A 15,092-nucleotide genomic window follows, 5' to 3' on the forward strand; every position below is an offset into this window, starting at 1 on the left:
TATTTAAGACATATTAAGGAAATATTTAGGAAATATTTAGGAAATACTTAGGAAATATTTAGGAAATACTTAGGAAATATTTAGGAAATACTTAGGAAATATTTAGGAAATATTTAGGAAATATTTAAGAAATTTTTAGGAAATTTTTAAGAAATATTTAGGAAATTTTTAAGAAACTTTTAAGAAATTTTTAGGAAATTTTTAGGAAATTTTTAGGAAATATTTACGATTAATATATTATTTACTTAGTATTTATAGCCTTAATTTCTATTTATATATTTACTACGAATATCTATTTATAATACTACGGTATTCTTAATTTATATAGTACTATTTTAAAGAGGTAAGTAAAAAACTTCTATTTTAATAAATTCTTTATTTATAGACTTCCTTAGACTAATTGTTCCTTATTATCCCTTAACCCTTAATTATACTTTTTACTTATTTATATTTTTAATAAAGATCTAAGTAGAAGTAGCGGGGTTTATTTAAGAATCTATTTTATTGTTATTAAAATTATTAGTAGGGGTAGGCTAGACCGGCTTACCCTTAACTACTTTATTATTCCGGCCTATTTACTTAGGGGTCTTAAAGATTTTTAAAAATAATTAATATTAAGTATAACGATACATAGGCATTAATAGAGTAATTTACTAAAAATATCCTCGTTTAGCGCGAGGTTAGGGTAACGGTACTTACGAAATACTAAATAAGTTAGCTTATATACGTTAGGGGGAGAGTAGGTTATAAAATCTGGTTAAGAAGAGCGTTAATTGAGGAATAAGTTATACTTACTACGGCTAATAGCGTCTTACGATATATAAACCTTATAGCTCTTCTCGGGGCCGAGCTTAATATTTATCTTTATCTAGGTAACGTCTTACTAAAAATAGTTAGTCTTATAAACTAAAAATATTTCGAAAATATTTTTACTTATAATACCGTCCTCCTTAAAAAGGATAGTAAATAATACCTTATCGCTTATAATAGCCTTAGGCTTTCGGGGGGTATTTAGGGGCATATCTTAGCCCTTTATAAATAATATTATTCTAGCGTAGTATTTTATAAAAGACTATTAATAAAGCTAAAAATATTAATATAAAATAAGAAGTAACTTATAAATAACCTCGAGGTTAATAGTAGTAAAAAGGGATCCCTTATAAAAAATCGCAAAATTAATATAATAACCCTCTTCGAGGTACTTCTTAAGTATATTAAAAAACGACTAGTAGTAGCTATTAAGGTAAAGGCTATTAACCTCTAAATAATAATAATAGAGTTCTCTTAGTAATAGGATTACTTAACCTTACTATTATAAAAATAAGTAAATAAATTACGTATTTAATTATAATAATAGGGACGAAACTTATGCCGTTAGTCTCGAATATAGGGAGATTTTAAAACTGGCCCTACTTATTATTAATATAGGACTTAAAGCTATTACTATTGTAGTAGCGGGAAGGTATTATAGAATTAATTTAGAAATATTTCTAATTAATTATTAATAAATTTTAAGTACGATAGTAAGTTTCGTAATAAAAATTTCTAATAAAAGTCGTAATAAAGAGTAGAAGTTTAGAAAAAAGGACGCGACTTAGCTAAGATAGAAAAAAAGTATAAGTTAGAATTATTTTCTATAGAGCGGACTATAATTAAGTAGTAGTACCCTAATTAGCTATAATTTATTTCTAAAATATTTCTAAAATATTTCTAGCCCGAATACCCTAAAAAAAAAATTAACGAAGTCCGATTAGTTAAATTTAGCCGGGATCCACTAATAACTAAGTACCTACTACTATACACGGGACTCCTACCTTAACTAGGGGGGGTTATTATTAGTTTATATATAGACTCGAGTCAAGTGGGGTGGCATCTTTACGCAGTATGTGAGTTGGTCACTGTCACCAAATGGAGAAAGGTGCGCGCTGTGGCTCGCATTCACTTGGGCGTCACTGTGGCGTGTGTGTGTCATCTACCAATCTCTATCAGTCCATTGAATTCGCATGAGCCACAGCCGACATGCCAATTGTGGCACCAACGATCCACTTCATTACGCAGTATAAGGTAGTCTAAGCTTTCCTCGACTTACCTAAGCCATTTTGGGAGAGCTTCGCCTGCATCACTTCTTCGAGAGCCGTAGCTTGCCTGCAAATTGCAGATCGCAAATTCGCGCCTCGTCGCCGTTTGAAATCTAGAGACCGGCCTCTATGAAATTGACCTGACCTATCGACTCTATCATTCAATACCACCGGCGGAGCTTACTTCCGAGTTATGAGTGCCCGAGGACCGCCCCCGGCGACGACCATGCGATGATGCCGATACGACTTCAACATGTCACCAGCACGATGCGAAGACTGCCTCTTGGTATACCCATAGCGACACAAGCCTCCTGGTTCTCTTCCTCCAACCCACGACTCCGCGTTTCCGCCATGAAGCAAAGATGGACAGATGAAAGGCGTCGCCAAGAAAGAGAAAGCAGGGATTATTGGGCATCAGAACGTAACAGAGAGCGCCAGGAGAAGTTGGAGAAGATCAAACGGAGGCTTCGTGGCGAAGACTCGAAAGCCTCCCAGGAAGACGCTTCGAAGCTCCCGTCAGTTCGAAAAACCAAGCCACCCCCGCATCCGGTCAACTTCAAGAACCTACCAGTGGAACATCACTTCAAAAGAATATTCCTCGACCTGGACATCGGGCTGGCCGCCTTGGACTACCGAATGGTCCATCTGCCCGGCGAACTGAAAAAATTGTCTGAGCAGATGAAGATACAAATATCTCCACGGCATGTCATGAGAAATTGGGACAGAGAGTATTTCGTCGAGACGATGAACGAGCATCCCTACACGGTCCTGTACAGGCACAAGTACGAGCAGATGAAGGAGAACACGCCGCTCTGGGTTTGGCTGTACGGGGTTACCCAGAACGGGGTTCCGGTTGTCGTGAATACTGCCCGGAGGACCATGAGGCGCCAGCTCCACGCCGCCCTAGAAGCCAGAGGCTACGATCCCGAGGGACGTCTGCTCAGGCCCAAGAGGAACCGCACGGGGAAGGACACTTCCTTAGAGGGCAACCTGATAGGCACGATAGCGCTCACTGCCAGGCTCCCCGCCGACGTGGTGAAGAGGCTTTCCCGCGCCGATTTGCGGGCGGCGATGGACGTGGCCGTGGACCGCCTGATTGAACTCAAGGACGCCGAGCAGAACCCGGAACGGTGGCAACGCGAGTACGACAGGAAACTGGAGGAGAGAGCACGCGAAGAGATTGAACGGGAGGAGGAAGCCAAACGTCGGAGAGAGGAGGCAGAAGCAGAAACGAAGCGGCGAGAAGATGAGTGGCTTGAGAAGGAGTTTCAGAAGGAGTCGGTGTGGCGGGAGAGGAGACTGAAACAGGAGGAGGAGCGATCGCGAATCATTGAGGAGAAGAAACGCAGGCGGGAGGAGCGGAGGCTCAAGGTCGCCGAAGAGAAGCGCCGGAGAGAAGAAGAAAGGCCTCTGGATTCGGGCCAGCTCTGGGCGTGATGAGGAATCTTGGAGATGGCGGAGAGATGGATATGGTCCCATTATTGAGAGATGGCATGGGCAACCTTCATGATGACGGCTTCGGCTGTCGTCTGTGTAACATAATCCCTACAAATGATACCCCTAAGATAGAAACCATTATTTTTGTTTTTCTCCTTTACAGACAGGGAAGCATACGTCCATTGCCTATGTTACTGATATCTCGTGAGCAACTGGCGGCGGTCTTGACACCACACAACACAACTTGGGAGACAAAGTGGACGTCAGAAACCCCAATGCAGTCTAAGCATATACGTCAGAAGTGACAACGGTCTACAAAACGTCCCATCATAATATCTAGCGAACAATAAGACGAAATCAATCAACCGTTATTAAAGACTTACATTTGGAATGAGAACTGAGGTGAAGCACGGGGCAGGTACGTACCCAGCCACCTCAACTCCTTACTGCCCCGTCCACGGTGTGAAGGGCAGTTGCAGAGTTGTTGGCGACGAATCACATCGCTAGCGCAGAGCTGCCAGCCGAGACGTCTGGAGCTGCCAACCTGGTAATTAACTGTGACTGGCGTTTGTACCTCTCTCGATCCAGCATATGTGTCTCGCATACACAAGCATCGCTGGCAACAATCTCCTGCTCACCCACCTGGCCACCTCCATACCGAACTCATCACGATAACCCGCCCTTGGAATCGAGACGAAAGGCCTACGGAATCGGCGACCGACCCTGCGCAATTGATCCCACCTTGCCCCCTTGGCCGGAGACGGGAAACACCAACAACCTTGCAATCACGTACCACGCTTCGAAAACTGGGACGAAGCCTCAACACCAGCAGACACAGTTCACGATGCTCGTCTCATTGACCGTCGGCAAGGTCGACGCCGGCGTCACGGTGCTTTTGACGCCGGATAAGCGTCTGGTACGTTATACCCAATGCACTCTGCAATTTTGGCGATGAACTGCGGGCTGTTTTCGAGGGAAGCTATATGGTCCAAAGGCCCGGCGCCCTATCCCCCGCCCTACCCTCCATTTCCGCTCATCAATGTCATCGTCGCCTACTCACGAGACCCTGTACTAATTCCAAGCGCCCAGATCGAGTTCCCGTCTATCCTACTCCCTCCCAACATCTCCTCCGGCAGCATCGTCGACATCACCGTTGCCCGCAACCTAGGCTCAGAGGCCAAGACCGAACATGCCTTCCGCGAGCTCCAGGACCGCATCTACTCGTCCTTTGGCGCCAGCTCGCCCACGACACCCGTCCTGCGCTGCCGCAACGCAACCCAGACCTCTGTTGTCCTCGAATGGGACCCCATCGAGCTCGCCACTGCCGATATCCTCTCCCTCTCCCTCCACCGAAACGGCCAAAAGGCTGGCAACATTCCCCGGCCTCTGCAAATGCATAGCACAAAGATTAGCGGTCTTGCCGTCGACACAGACTACACCTTCCACCTCGTCCTGCGTACCACCGCCGGCACCCTCAGCTCCGAAAAGGTCACTGTGCGCACCCATAAGATGACGGACCTCAGCGGCATCACCATCACCACGGGCATCATGCCCCCTGCCACTAGAGAGGCGCTGTCCGCGGCGGTCGACCGCATCGGCGCCAAGATTGTCGACAGCGTCCGCATCGACACGACGCATTTTGTCACCACCGAGGGCCGCGGCCTGGCGTGGGAGAAGGCTGTCGAGACCAACATTCCCGTCGTGCGCCCCGAGTGGGTTGAGGCTTGCGAGAAGAACGGACGCATCCTGGGCGTGACGAAGTTCTACCTCGACGCACTCAGACCCGGACCCTCGAGCGACGAACTCCAGCAGACACCTCAGCCGCAGCAGACACCACCGACGCAGAAGGAGTTGCCGACACCCCCGGCCGCTAGCACGCCCGAGGGCAACGGCGACGCGGCGGCCGCCAAGTCGCCCGAAGCCGAGAACCCCCTCAGCAAGGCGGAGGAAGAGCCGGCTTCCGGGGACGAAGAGAAGGAGGCGGAGCAGAAGCGGATCGTGGACCAAGAGGAGCAAAAGGTGCGGCTGGAGGACAAGGACGAGCAGAACCTCGCGCACCGGCCAAAGGGGGAGTCGGACGACGACAGTGAGGACGGCAAGGGAGACGAGGACAATCCGACAAAGGAGGAGAAGCCGGGCGTCTCTCCTGACGGGGCATCTTTCCAGGATGTAGCCTTGTAAGGCGGGGGATCATGGTTGCGGTTGTGGTTGTGGGTTGAGGCGATGGGAGGTGATTCGGAGAATGTTCTTTCACAGCACGGAGTTACCCAGAGATGTTGTCGTGTCTCGTGTACAACTAGCCGTTTCTTCACGACTTTTATAGAATCAGTTATCATGGAATGATGACGATGCTAAAGCTGCCTGTGTCTCCCCTTTGAGATCTCGGGTGATTCTCACTCCCATTTTGGGAGCTCCTTTCCTACTCATCTACGCCTAGACTCCAAATTCCTCCCTCTTTTCATACAAACATCGTTCATACACCCCCCCCCTCTTTCTTTACGGCAAAATCTCCTTGCCCGCCCAATCCCAAAACCTCCCTCTCCCCTCGATCCCAACCTCCTCCGTCAGCACCTTACACATCCTCTCCACCGCGTACTCGGGCTCAAACAGCTTCCCCTCGGGCACGGTATCCCAGAACCCTTGCGACAGCCCCGTCTTGACCGTCCCCGGGTGATACGCCACGGCCATGGCCCTCTCGCCGCTGCGCGCGGCCAGCCACAGGTCGAGCGATTTGGCGAGCGAGGTGACGCCGGCCTTGGAGGCGCGGTAGCTGTACCACCCGCCCTTGCGGTTATCCGCCGTGGAGCCCACGCGCGCGGACATGGCGGCCCAGACGGCGTGGGATGGGGGTAGGCCTCTCGCTTCGTCATGTTCCGGTGAAGAAGAAGAAGAAGTGGATGTCGAAAACTTGACGGACTTTTTGGGGAGGAACGGGGAGAAGTGCTTCATGAGCATCATCTGCCCCAGGGTATTCACCCGGAACGTCTCCAGGGCGTCGTCGTAGTCGATCTGGGCGGGGCTCTTTTCCGGGTGCAGGATCCCCGGCGTAGCGAGCGCGAGGCGGAGGTGGTGCGTGGAGGTCGGGAAGAGGGAGGCCGCTTCGGCGGCGGCGGCGGCGATTGTGGGCTCCGAGGTGACGTCGAGGGTGATCACTTTGAGGCGGGAGGCGAGGTCTTCTGTTTCCTTTGCGGCTGGGGAGGAGTGGGATTGTTTCTTTTCAGAGGAGGAGGAAGAGGAGGAAGATGATGATAGGGAGGAGAGGATGGATTGCTTTACGGCGGTCGTGTCGGGGGAGCGGCATGTTGCGAGGATCGGGGCGGTGGTTGTGCGGAGGAGGTGACGGGTTAGGTGGGCGCCTATGCCGCGGGAGGCTGGGGCGACGAGGATCCAGGGGCGGGACATTGTGGTTTGTGGGTATTGTTATGTTTTTTGGTGTTTGGGAGAGCAGATGGGTGGTTGGTGGATGTGTTTTGTGTATGGCTTCAGTTGAGTGAGGATGGTGGATGTATCGCGTGTAAGACACGATGGAAGTGAAAGTCTGTCACGAGTTTCAATCGACAACCACTACACGGGGGGGAGAATGGGAGCTACAAATGATAAAACTTGAGTAAGCTAGGTAGCTTGAGTAAATAGTTAGCTGCATGTCATCCAAGACAAACCAAACATCCAGCTTCAGCCTCGAATTGAGTTTCCCAGCTCCACAAAGAATCTAGGTCAAAGACATCATGACTTTTGTTGCTCTGCTGCGTACACTAATAGGGAGAAACGCTAGCCCCCGCCAGAAATAGTTGAAGATCAACCCCTTCCGGAAACGAGCTACTGCAAGGGTCCCGCACCCCATCCGACGACGACGTCATTGGTTGGAGACCTTTTTGACGATACGCCTGAGAGATCTGGGGGCTTTCGATCTCCATCTCATCGATCTACATGGCACATGGTAGCTCAGATGTTGGGCGTTCTTCATGGACGAGGCTAGCTTGAATTGTAGTTTTCGTATTGTCACAGTGCATATCACTTATGGGATGATCAGGCAATTTGAGAAAGCAAAATAGGTATCTTTTTTGAGTCTCCTCGCGTCTTGCATCAGCAGCGCAGATGGTGTCCGTCCGACGCTCATGGTATGGGCGTGAAAAGAAAAACAAAGAGGAAAATAACACTGAACTAAAAGTTGTTGTGAGCTCTGGGTATACTCACTTCTCATCATCCCTGATTTTAAGATCCTGATCCTGAGAATCCTCATCCACAAAGTTCCACAAGATAACACCTTAAACCACACCTGCCATCCAGACAAAGGAAATGGGTCATCATCAAATACCTTGGCTACAATGGCTTACACCTTTCAGTTCATGAAGGCGGGAAGCCGGCCAATTCCTACATCCGAGCCAAAGAAAAAGGAGAAAAGATGGAAATAGGAAAAAAAGTAGAATGTGAGGTCCAAAGTCAACCTCCTCCCCTAAATCAAACTATAGTAATACTCCGTATCCGGCAACGGCGTCTCCGTCCTGGAATCAGTCCGCGCCGCCTCCAGACTCACCCGCGAAGCAACCTGCAGCTCCCGAATCAGCGGCTCCATGGCATCCAGCCCCCCGCGCGTGATGAGCGGCTGCATCATCACCGCCTGGTGCCTGCTTCCCCGGACCGCCCTGCCGCCGCCGCCGATGCTGACGCTGACGCTGGTGCGGGGGGTGATCTCGTGCGAGGTTGACGGGCGCCTCTGTCGGGGGTGGATGAGGTTCATAAAGTCCCCGTCAAAGTCGTCAAAGTCTCCACCTGTGCATCCAACACCGTTCCCCCGGGTGTGAGACTCCTCGGACTGCCGCTGCCGCTGTGATGTCCGGGTGGTGGTGGTGGTGGCGGTGGTGCTCGTAGTGTTCCCGCGAATGCGGCCCGTCCTCCGCACGCGGACCTCGTGCCTCGCGTCGCGGCTGATGTGCTGCTCTTCGTAGACGTAGTCGTCTCCTCCGTCGTCACCGAGACCAACGCCGCCGCCGCAGAGGGGCCAGTCGGGGAGTGTTGCTCCCCCGCGCGGTCCGGCGGGGCCGAAAAGGGGCGACCCGGGGAGGCTGCGCAGGTCGCTCATGCAGCGCTCGAGGCGCTCGATGAAGAGCATCTGGTTCCGCTCCTGCTGGTGCATGCGCAGCTCGAGGCGCTCCTGGTTGCGGAGCATCTCGTGCGCGAGGTGGTTCACCTGGACGCTGCGGAGGTTGGCGTAGTGGTTGCGGAGTTCTCGGGCTGACATGTTGGGCAGGTTGAGGGGGTCGCGGTCTGCTCCAGCTCCTGCTTCTGCTACTGTTCCTGCGTCTCCTCCCTCTTGCGAGCGGAGGCTTTTCGGTCGCAGGGTAGCTGTTTCGTCTGCGTCGCCGGCGGGGTCGTCAGTTGATACCGTCGGCTCTCGTTTGCTGTCGGAACGGTTGACATGTCCCTCGGCCCTGGCGGTGTTGAAGAGCACGGGGTTGGTGTTGCCCGCCGTATGGGGGCGCGCAACATGCGTGGGAGCTTCTCCTTGCGGCTGGCTGGTCGCAAAGGGCGGGTGCGAGACCTCGATGACTGTTACCGGCGAGTTGAGGGTTGACGCAGACCACCTCTCGTCCACCGGAAGCGAGGGGACGACCTCGGCGACGGGCATGATGGCGCTCAGTCGAGGACCGCAGCCGGGTTTGGGGAAGGCAGCGATGCTGCCCGCGATGGACTGGCTGTCGTCCGCGACATCGATCTTGACCTTATCGTCGGACAGCGCAAAGCTGAAGCGGTTCGAGCACAGCCGGTCCGCGTCCGCTTGTGAAAGAGTGCCCGAGTCGGCGCGCGTCATGCGAGCTGGCCGCGGTTCTGCGTGGCCATCGTCCATCTCTACCGCCTGGGCGCTGGCACTCGCGTCGGACGGCGCGAAGCTTCCAATGCGGTCCAAGAGTGGCACCGAGCTCGCCCAGCTGGCGCGGTGAAGGCTCCCCCATCGACGAGGCGGCTCGGAGCTGAGCGTGCTGTCTCTCACGTCCCCGTTCCCAAACGTGTTGGCGGCGGTGTCCATCGTGTCCGTCGAGGCCCGGTGGTCGGCGGCCGTGATGTCCCCCAGAAACGGCGTCTTGTCCCAGTCGATTGTGGGCGTCTCCAGCGCGGATTCCCAACCGGGCGTCAGCTCCTCTCGCGCCGTCTCCCAGTCTATGGTCTCCGTCTCGGTATCTTGCGTGGCCTGCCAGTCTGATATCTTTGTTGAAGTGCCGTTCTTGTTGTGTTTTGTCGCCTTCTTGTGAGACTTGGCCATGTGTGCCAAGTTCGTGGCGGATAATTTCGTTTGCGGTAGGTGGTCCTTGGACCCGAACGTACCATCTCGAGAAGGGAGGCGCAGGGAGCTGATGACCGTTTCGCAGGTCCTGGGCCTCGGCGTCATCTCGCCGTCATCGTCTTGGGGTCCTTGTCTCGTGAGGGCTCGCAACGCATCCATGTCTCTTTGCTTGAGAGACTTGACACGCTCCTTGCGACTTTGCCGCGAGGCAGCCGTTCTTGTAGAGGGATTCCGAGACGCTAGAGACTCTCCAACAAGAGTGGTCTGCGCTGTATCGCTGCTCCCCGGCCGGACAGAAAAGGACTGACGAGATGGTAGCACCGGCATGTCGGATTGCTTAATCGATGCCATTGAGTATGCCTTTGCAGACCGTGCGCTCGATACGACCGGCTCCGACAACTCTGTCGTTGCGATGCTTGGGCTGATGGAGTGTGCCTCGGAAAAGGCTCCGGGACTCAGCTGAGGGCCATCTGACAGTATACTTTGGCGCTGGGAACCGCCGCCCAGGATGCCATCGATCGACCTCTGACTGTCTAGGACTGCATCTGGGTGCGGCCTCACAATTTTGATGCTCGACCTTCTCGGCGGCAGCACGATGTTCTCAGGCCGCCTTGGTGTTGTTCTCGCTCTGGGTCTCTTCGTGTTGGGGATCTGAGCAATGGAACCCTCGTCCCTAGAGAACCCACACTCTTTGTTGAGACTGCTATAAGAGCTTTTGGCCGCGTGGACGGGCTCGGCCGGGAGCTCGGCGTACTGAGGCGGCGGAGGAGGTAGTCGATCGCGCCTAGTCTTTGACATTGAAGAGCGCCCACGCAAGCTGCCCGGAGGTGTCGTGTAAGGCGTCCTGGGCGGGCTCATGGGGTTGGGGTTGATCTTGGGCCATATCGACACCGAGCCCTTGCATCCCCTCTTGGTGCTCATCGTGTCGAGCGTCGAGATGGATCCCTTTTCACTGACGGTCTTGAGAACAGTGACCGTACGATCACTAGCATAAGGTCTGACGCCGTTCCTGGTTTCCTCGTCGCTGTTTCTTACCGGGGGAGTCGGGGGTAATGGTGGCGTGGCATTGAAGATGGCGAGGGCCCAGTCAGAGTCCGGTCCTACGTGGCAATACTCCAGCGGGATGGAAATTGCGATGTGCGAGTTGCCGCTGCTCGTCTTGGATGCGACAGCAGAGTTGGGGAGTCCTGCGGTCCGGGGCCGGCGGACGGGCGACTCTGACCTGGCTCGCGTGCGCGGCCTCCGCAGCTTCCTGAGCAGTCCCCATCTCTCCCGCTGCTGCTCCTGGGATTCGATGACGACTGTGGTGGCGGCGTCGTCTTCAAAGAGGGATTGTTGTGAAGGAAACTCTGGCGGCGGCGAGGTGGTCCGGAGGAAGTCGATGAGGTCCGCCATGCCTCCCCCTCTGTCGCAGTTCTCCCTGGCGCTCGCGCGCACCGCGCCCCATTCCGAGTCGCAATCTGCCGAATCGATCCTGCCGAGGGCTTGTGTGAAGAGGTCGTTGGACGAGCGTGCTGTGCGAGGGTGGAATCCGCGTTCGCTGCCGCTGTCGAAGCTGTCAAACGTGCCGCGGCGACCCCGGCCGAGTGCGAGGTCGAGCCGCGGCGGGCCTGTATTCGATGAGACGACCATGACTTCGCTACGTCTGTTGACTGGGTTCTCTGAAAAGACCATCTCTTTATCCCTCGGTGGGAAAGCTTCAGCTGTGTGATATGTTGCCTCGAGACCGCATGCCCGAAAGCTGTTCCTCCAAGACACCAGTAAGAAAAAGGGTTCCAGATGCGCAATACGTTTTTGATAGAGGGTCGCACAACGATGGGGTGTGTCTTTGACTAAGGAAGTCGTCTGCGGCGCAGCAAATAGATCTCGCTAAGACGGGCCGCTTGGCGACACACGTCGAATAGGTGGAGTGGTGGTCACGCAAAAGACGAGGCGAGATCGAAGTAGGTACTGAGCTTTGCTGTTTGCGTCTATGAGTGACGTTTACTCATTCAACCTCTAGGAGGCAACGAATGAGGTTTGGTAAGAGCGCAAAAAGATTCAGGAAAGGTGTGAAAGAGAGATGAACAGGAACAAAACAATATCAGGCTTAGGGTTCATGGAGCAACACTTGGATCATCTCCCGGTCGCTTTCTCTCCCTCTCTCTCTCTGGGAACGCCCAGGACTGGGGGGCGGCAGTGGGTCGATATATGTCCTTATCCCTCCGGGCGACCGACCGTTGGGACGAAAGAATGCGGGAGGGGAGGCAGACGGTGGCAGACGGTGGAAGTGGGAAGCGTCAAACCATCGCGGGGAGGAGGCGTCCGTGCAAAATGATGGGAACGAGAGCTAGCGGCCTCGAAGGTGGAACGCCATGATCAGACTTTCTCGAGTTACCTTACCTCGTCCACAAGTCTCTCGTGAGATGGAGCCCCCTCCAGAGCCTAGGGGGTAGGTAGAAAGGGACCCAATTTGAGGCAAGGGGAGACGAAGCGAAGAGACCAACAACCGGAAACGCGGCGCGGCGGCAGGCGGAGGAAGTGGAGGAGTAAGTCACTGGTGAGTGGGGGAATGGAGGAACCTGAGGGACCTCAGGGCAGATCAAGGGAGGAAGAAGGCGTCGTCACCAAGAGAAGTCTAGTACGCTTCGTCTAGGGGCCGCTCGGTGGACTCGTGGCGCTGAGACTCGGGGTCGGGCTGGCCTCTGCTCGCAATTTATTTTTCTTATTTCTCGTTTAAGGTAGCTTTCGGAGGCGCGAACGTCCACGAGGCTTCCTCCCCAGAGACAACACTTGTGGAAGGAAAATCCGGGACATACGGGGGCGCGAACGAGGCGTGACGGCGAAGAAAAAAGTAGGCAAGTCTTAGAGAGAACAGAGCCAGAAGGGCCAAAGAAAACGAACCATGTGGTAACGGATGCGTATGGAAGCCCCCAAAGCCCAACTGCAAAGAGAGAGAGAAAAGGATACCCAGTTTGACAGCGCCATACTGGAGCTCCGTGATGTTCCTGCTTGCCGGCGCCTTGCAGGTCCAGGACGGTCCACCACTTGGAGACGTGTAGTGTACCCAGAGTGTGTCACTCTTCTGACTTGAGGAAAGTGCTCGGGCGCGAGACAAGAGTCAATCCCGAGTCCCAAGTTTGGAAGCGAGACCGCAGCATTGGGTTTTTGCTGAGATGTGACCAAGTACGCGGTATCGGCTGCGAAAGGTCCCAAAGGAGACACACAAACTTGGAAAACTTGACAAGTTGACAGATGGAGAAGCTGCCGGGTGAGGGCATCCCGGCGCAGCCCAGTGGGTTGGGGAGCAAAGAACTGCAAGGGGAAGTTTGCTTTTTTCCCCTTTCGTGTCTGCTCTCTGCCAGTCTGTCATCGGAAGAAATCCAAGCAGGTAGACAGACGGGTCCCGGTTGACAGCTAGGCAAACCTGGTTCTGGTTACGTCCGGCAGCAAAGAGTGCGGACCAAGAGCGGGCTTGAGCATGAAGATGGCAGACGGACGGTGGACCGGGGGTTAGAAAAAGAAACGACGATCATCACGTTTGGCGTGCGTCGGACAACAAGGACCCAAGCCCGTTCGTCCCTATTTGCTCGGTTACCAGGAGATCCTTGAAGGAGGACAAACGGAATAGGAGAAAAGACTTTTGGAGCCTGGAGGTTGAGGAGAAAGCTGACGGCGCCCAGGACGCTGGGTGGCCCTGGCCAGGGATATGCGGTAGGGGTGCAGCGCGCACGGTGGCAGTATATGCAGCATGCAGCATACAGCGATGTGAAGCGATAGCGATGAGATTCGCTGCAGTTCCCAGTGGTGGATGGTGATGTACAGCCAGGGTGCTCATATCACGGTCAGACCTGTGAGAGGCTGGGTTTGTTAGAAAGGTACTTGTCAAGTTGTCACTCCTCTCTTGCTATGTTTGTCTTGTTGGAATATCCGGTGGAAGAGTGCAAAGTAGAAGCTGGAATTTCTTGGTTGGCGTTAGTTTCTGAAGTGTCTTGCCCTGGACCCACGGTGTGACCAATACACTGGGGCGGCAGCCTCTTGTGTCAGATGCTCAATGGAATGATATTAGATTCTTTTGGCGTTGTTGGTAATGATTCGGCCTGCCTCGTAATTGCCTACATTGTTTCCCTCTGTAAATGGTCTTTCTTGATGTTGATCGGCCCGAGGTGTTGTCGATGTAATTTGACGGGTATACCCAAGATTGCCATGGGAAAACAGAGTACCGAAAGAGGTAATGATGCGACCGTTTTCATATGACGGGAACCCAGCTAGAAAAGAGAATAGTCGAGGATGAGTGGTGACTAAGAAATTAAGCAGGAACTAAGTCGATTCCGTGTCCGTCCGCAAGAATAGCAGGACATTTGTGGCTTGTTTTGGCTTCTCTCCGTCATCTCCCAGGCCGTCTTCCGTTTACAATTATGAGTTTTGCTCTACGGACATAAGATAAGGTACCTTGTAAGGCATGCAGAGAACGTCGGCCGTTTTCTCGGTTGATAATGTCTCACAACCGCGTTGTGTTTAATAACACACAATGAGCCTTCTTTTCATTTGCAATCTTGGGTTCTGTACACAATGCCAGTCAAAATCATCGCCAAATGAGCGAGATTGAAATGATAGAAGCAACGCTAGCTTCGGCATGTTCCCGCCAACCTAGACTGCTCATGTTCTGAGAGGCTTACCTTACCTAAGGTCGATGGATAGGGGAAGAGTCTCTCACTAACAGAGACGATTCACAAACATCTCACAATCCAAAACCCGGCCGTCCCAACGCCGGCAACGGGCTCAAGCGCTAGTTCCTCCTCCCTAGTCCTGAATTCCTGCATCTTTCAGGCCCACCACCAGCACGAAAAAGGCGCGAGGTGCCCGAGAGTGACGTGACTTGTCACCTCGAGCCTCTCACTCACTCATTCTTCACTCACAACTTGTGACTTTCACTTGACCCAAGTGCAGGGAGTGAGTCTCAGCGCATCTGGCATGAAGGAAGCTTATCGGCTTATGCAGCGCACAAACCGCATCGGGCTGATATTTTGGGTCGGGGGGTTACATTCATTAGTTCCGTGGGCTCTTGTAGATCTCATCCGACGTGTCGACTATCTATCTGTCTATGGAAAGGAATGCGAAGCTACTGAAGATATTTACACTCTCATACACTCACACACACAGCCTATGCTTGGCTCACAAATTCTGCAATGCACGCACATTTCAGCTCTTTGCATCTTCGTCAACTCTTCCCCCTGCCTCAATACAACCCTCGGTGCATTCATAGCTTGGTGGTCCATGCACTGCTGAAGTCCCCTTTCGTTGCCCTCTCCCGATCT

General features: G+C 52.9%; 4 protein-coding genes across 4 annotated transcripts; 2 read left to right on the forward strand and 2 right to left on the reverse strand.

Annotated features, from left to right (window-relative positions):
• Window positions 1–2,345: 2,345 nt before the first annotated feature.
• Window positions 2,346–3,515, forward strand: CCOS01_16455 (uncharacterized protein; the record flags this gene model as incomplete). Its single annotated transcript, XM_060464591.1, has 1 exon — window positions 2,346–3,515. The coding sequence occupies one exon, from the start codon at window positions 2,346–2,348 to the stop codon at window positions 3,513–3,515; it is 1,170 nt and encodes a 389-aa protein (XP_060304727.1).
• Window positions 3,516–4,359: 844 nt separating this feature from the next.
• On the forward strand, window positions 4,360–5,696 carry CCOS01_16456 (BRCA1 C Terminus domain-containing protein; the record flags this gene model as incomplete). Its single annotated transcript, XM_060464592.1, has 2 exons — window positions 4,360–4,431; window positions 4,605–5,696. The coding sequence occupies 2 exons, from the start codon at window positions 4,360–4,362 to the stop codon at window positions 5,694–5,696; spliced, it is 1,164 nt and encodes a 387-aa protein (XP_060304728.1).
• Window positions 5,697–6,011: 315 nt separating this feature from the next.
• On the reverse strand, window positions 6,012–6,917 carry CCOS01_16457 (oxidoreductase; the record flags this gene model as incomplete). The annotated part of the gene is made up of 1 exon (XM_060464593.1): window positions 6,012–6,917. One exon carries the CDS (start codon window positions 6,915–6,917, stop codon window positions 6,012–6,014), a length of 906 nt encoding a protein of 301 aa, XP_060304729.1.
• Window positions 6,918–7,968: 1,051 nt separating this feature from the next.
• On the reverse strand, window positions 7,969–11,469 carry CCOS01_16458 (uncharacterized protein; the record flags this gene model as incomplete). The annotated part of the gene is made up of 1 exon (XM_060464594.1): window positions 7,969–11,469. The coding sequence occupies one exon, from the start codon at window positions 11,467–11,469 to the stop codon at window positions 7,969–7,971; it is 3,501 nt and encodes a 1,166-aa protein (XP_060304730.1).
• Between the last annotated feature and the right edge of the window lie 3,623 nt (window positions 11,470–15,092).

This window comes from Colletotrichum costaricense (assembly GCF_030867565.1).
Source record: "Colletotrichum costaricense strain IMI 309622 chromosome Unknown Scaffold_31.1, whole genome shotgun sequence".
In the NCBI taxonomy this organism is placed as follows: Eukaryota; Fungi; Ascomycota; class Sordariomycetes; order Glomerellales; family Glomerellaceae; genus Colletotrichum; species Colletotrichum costaricense.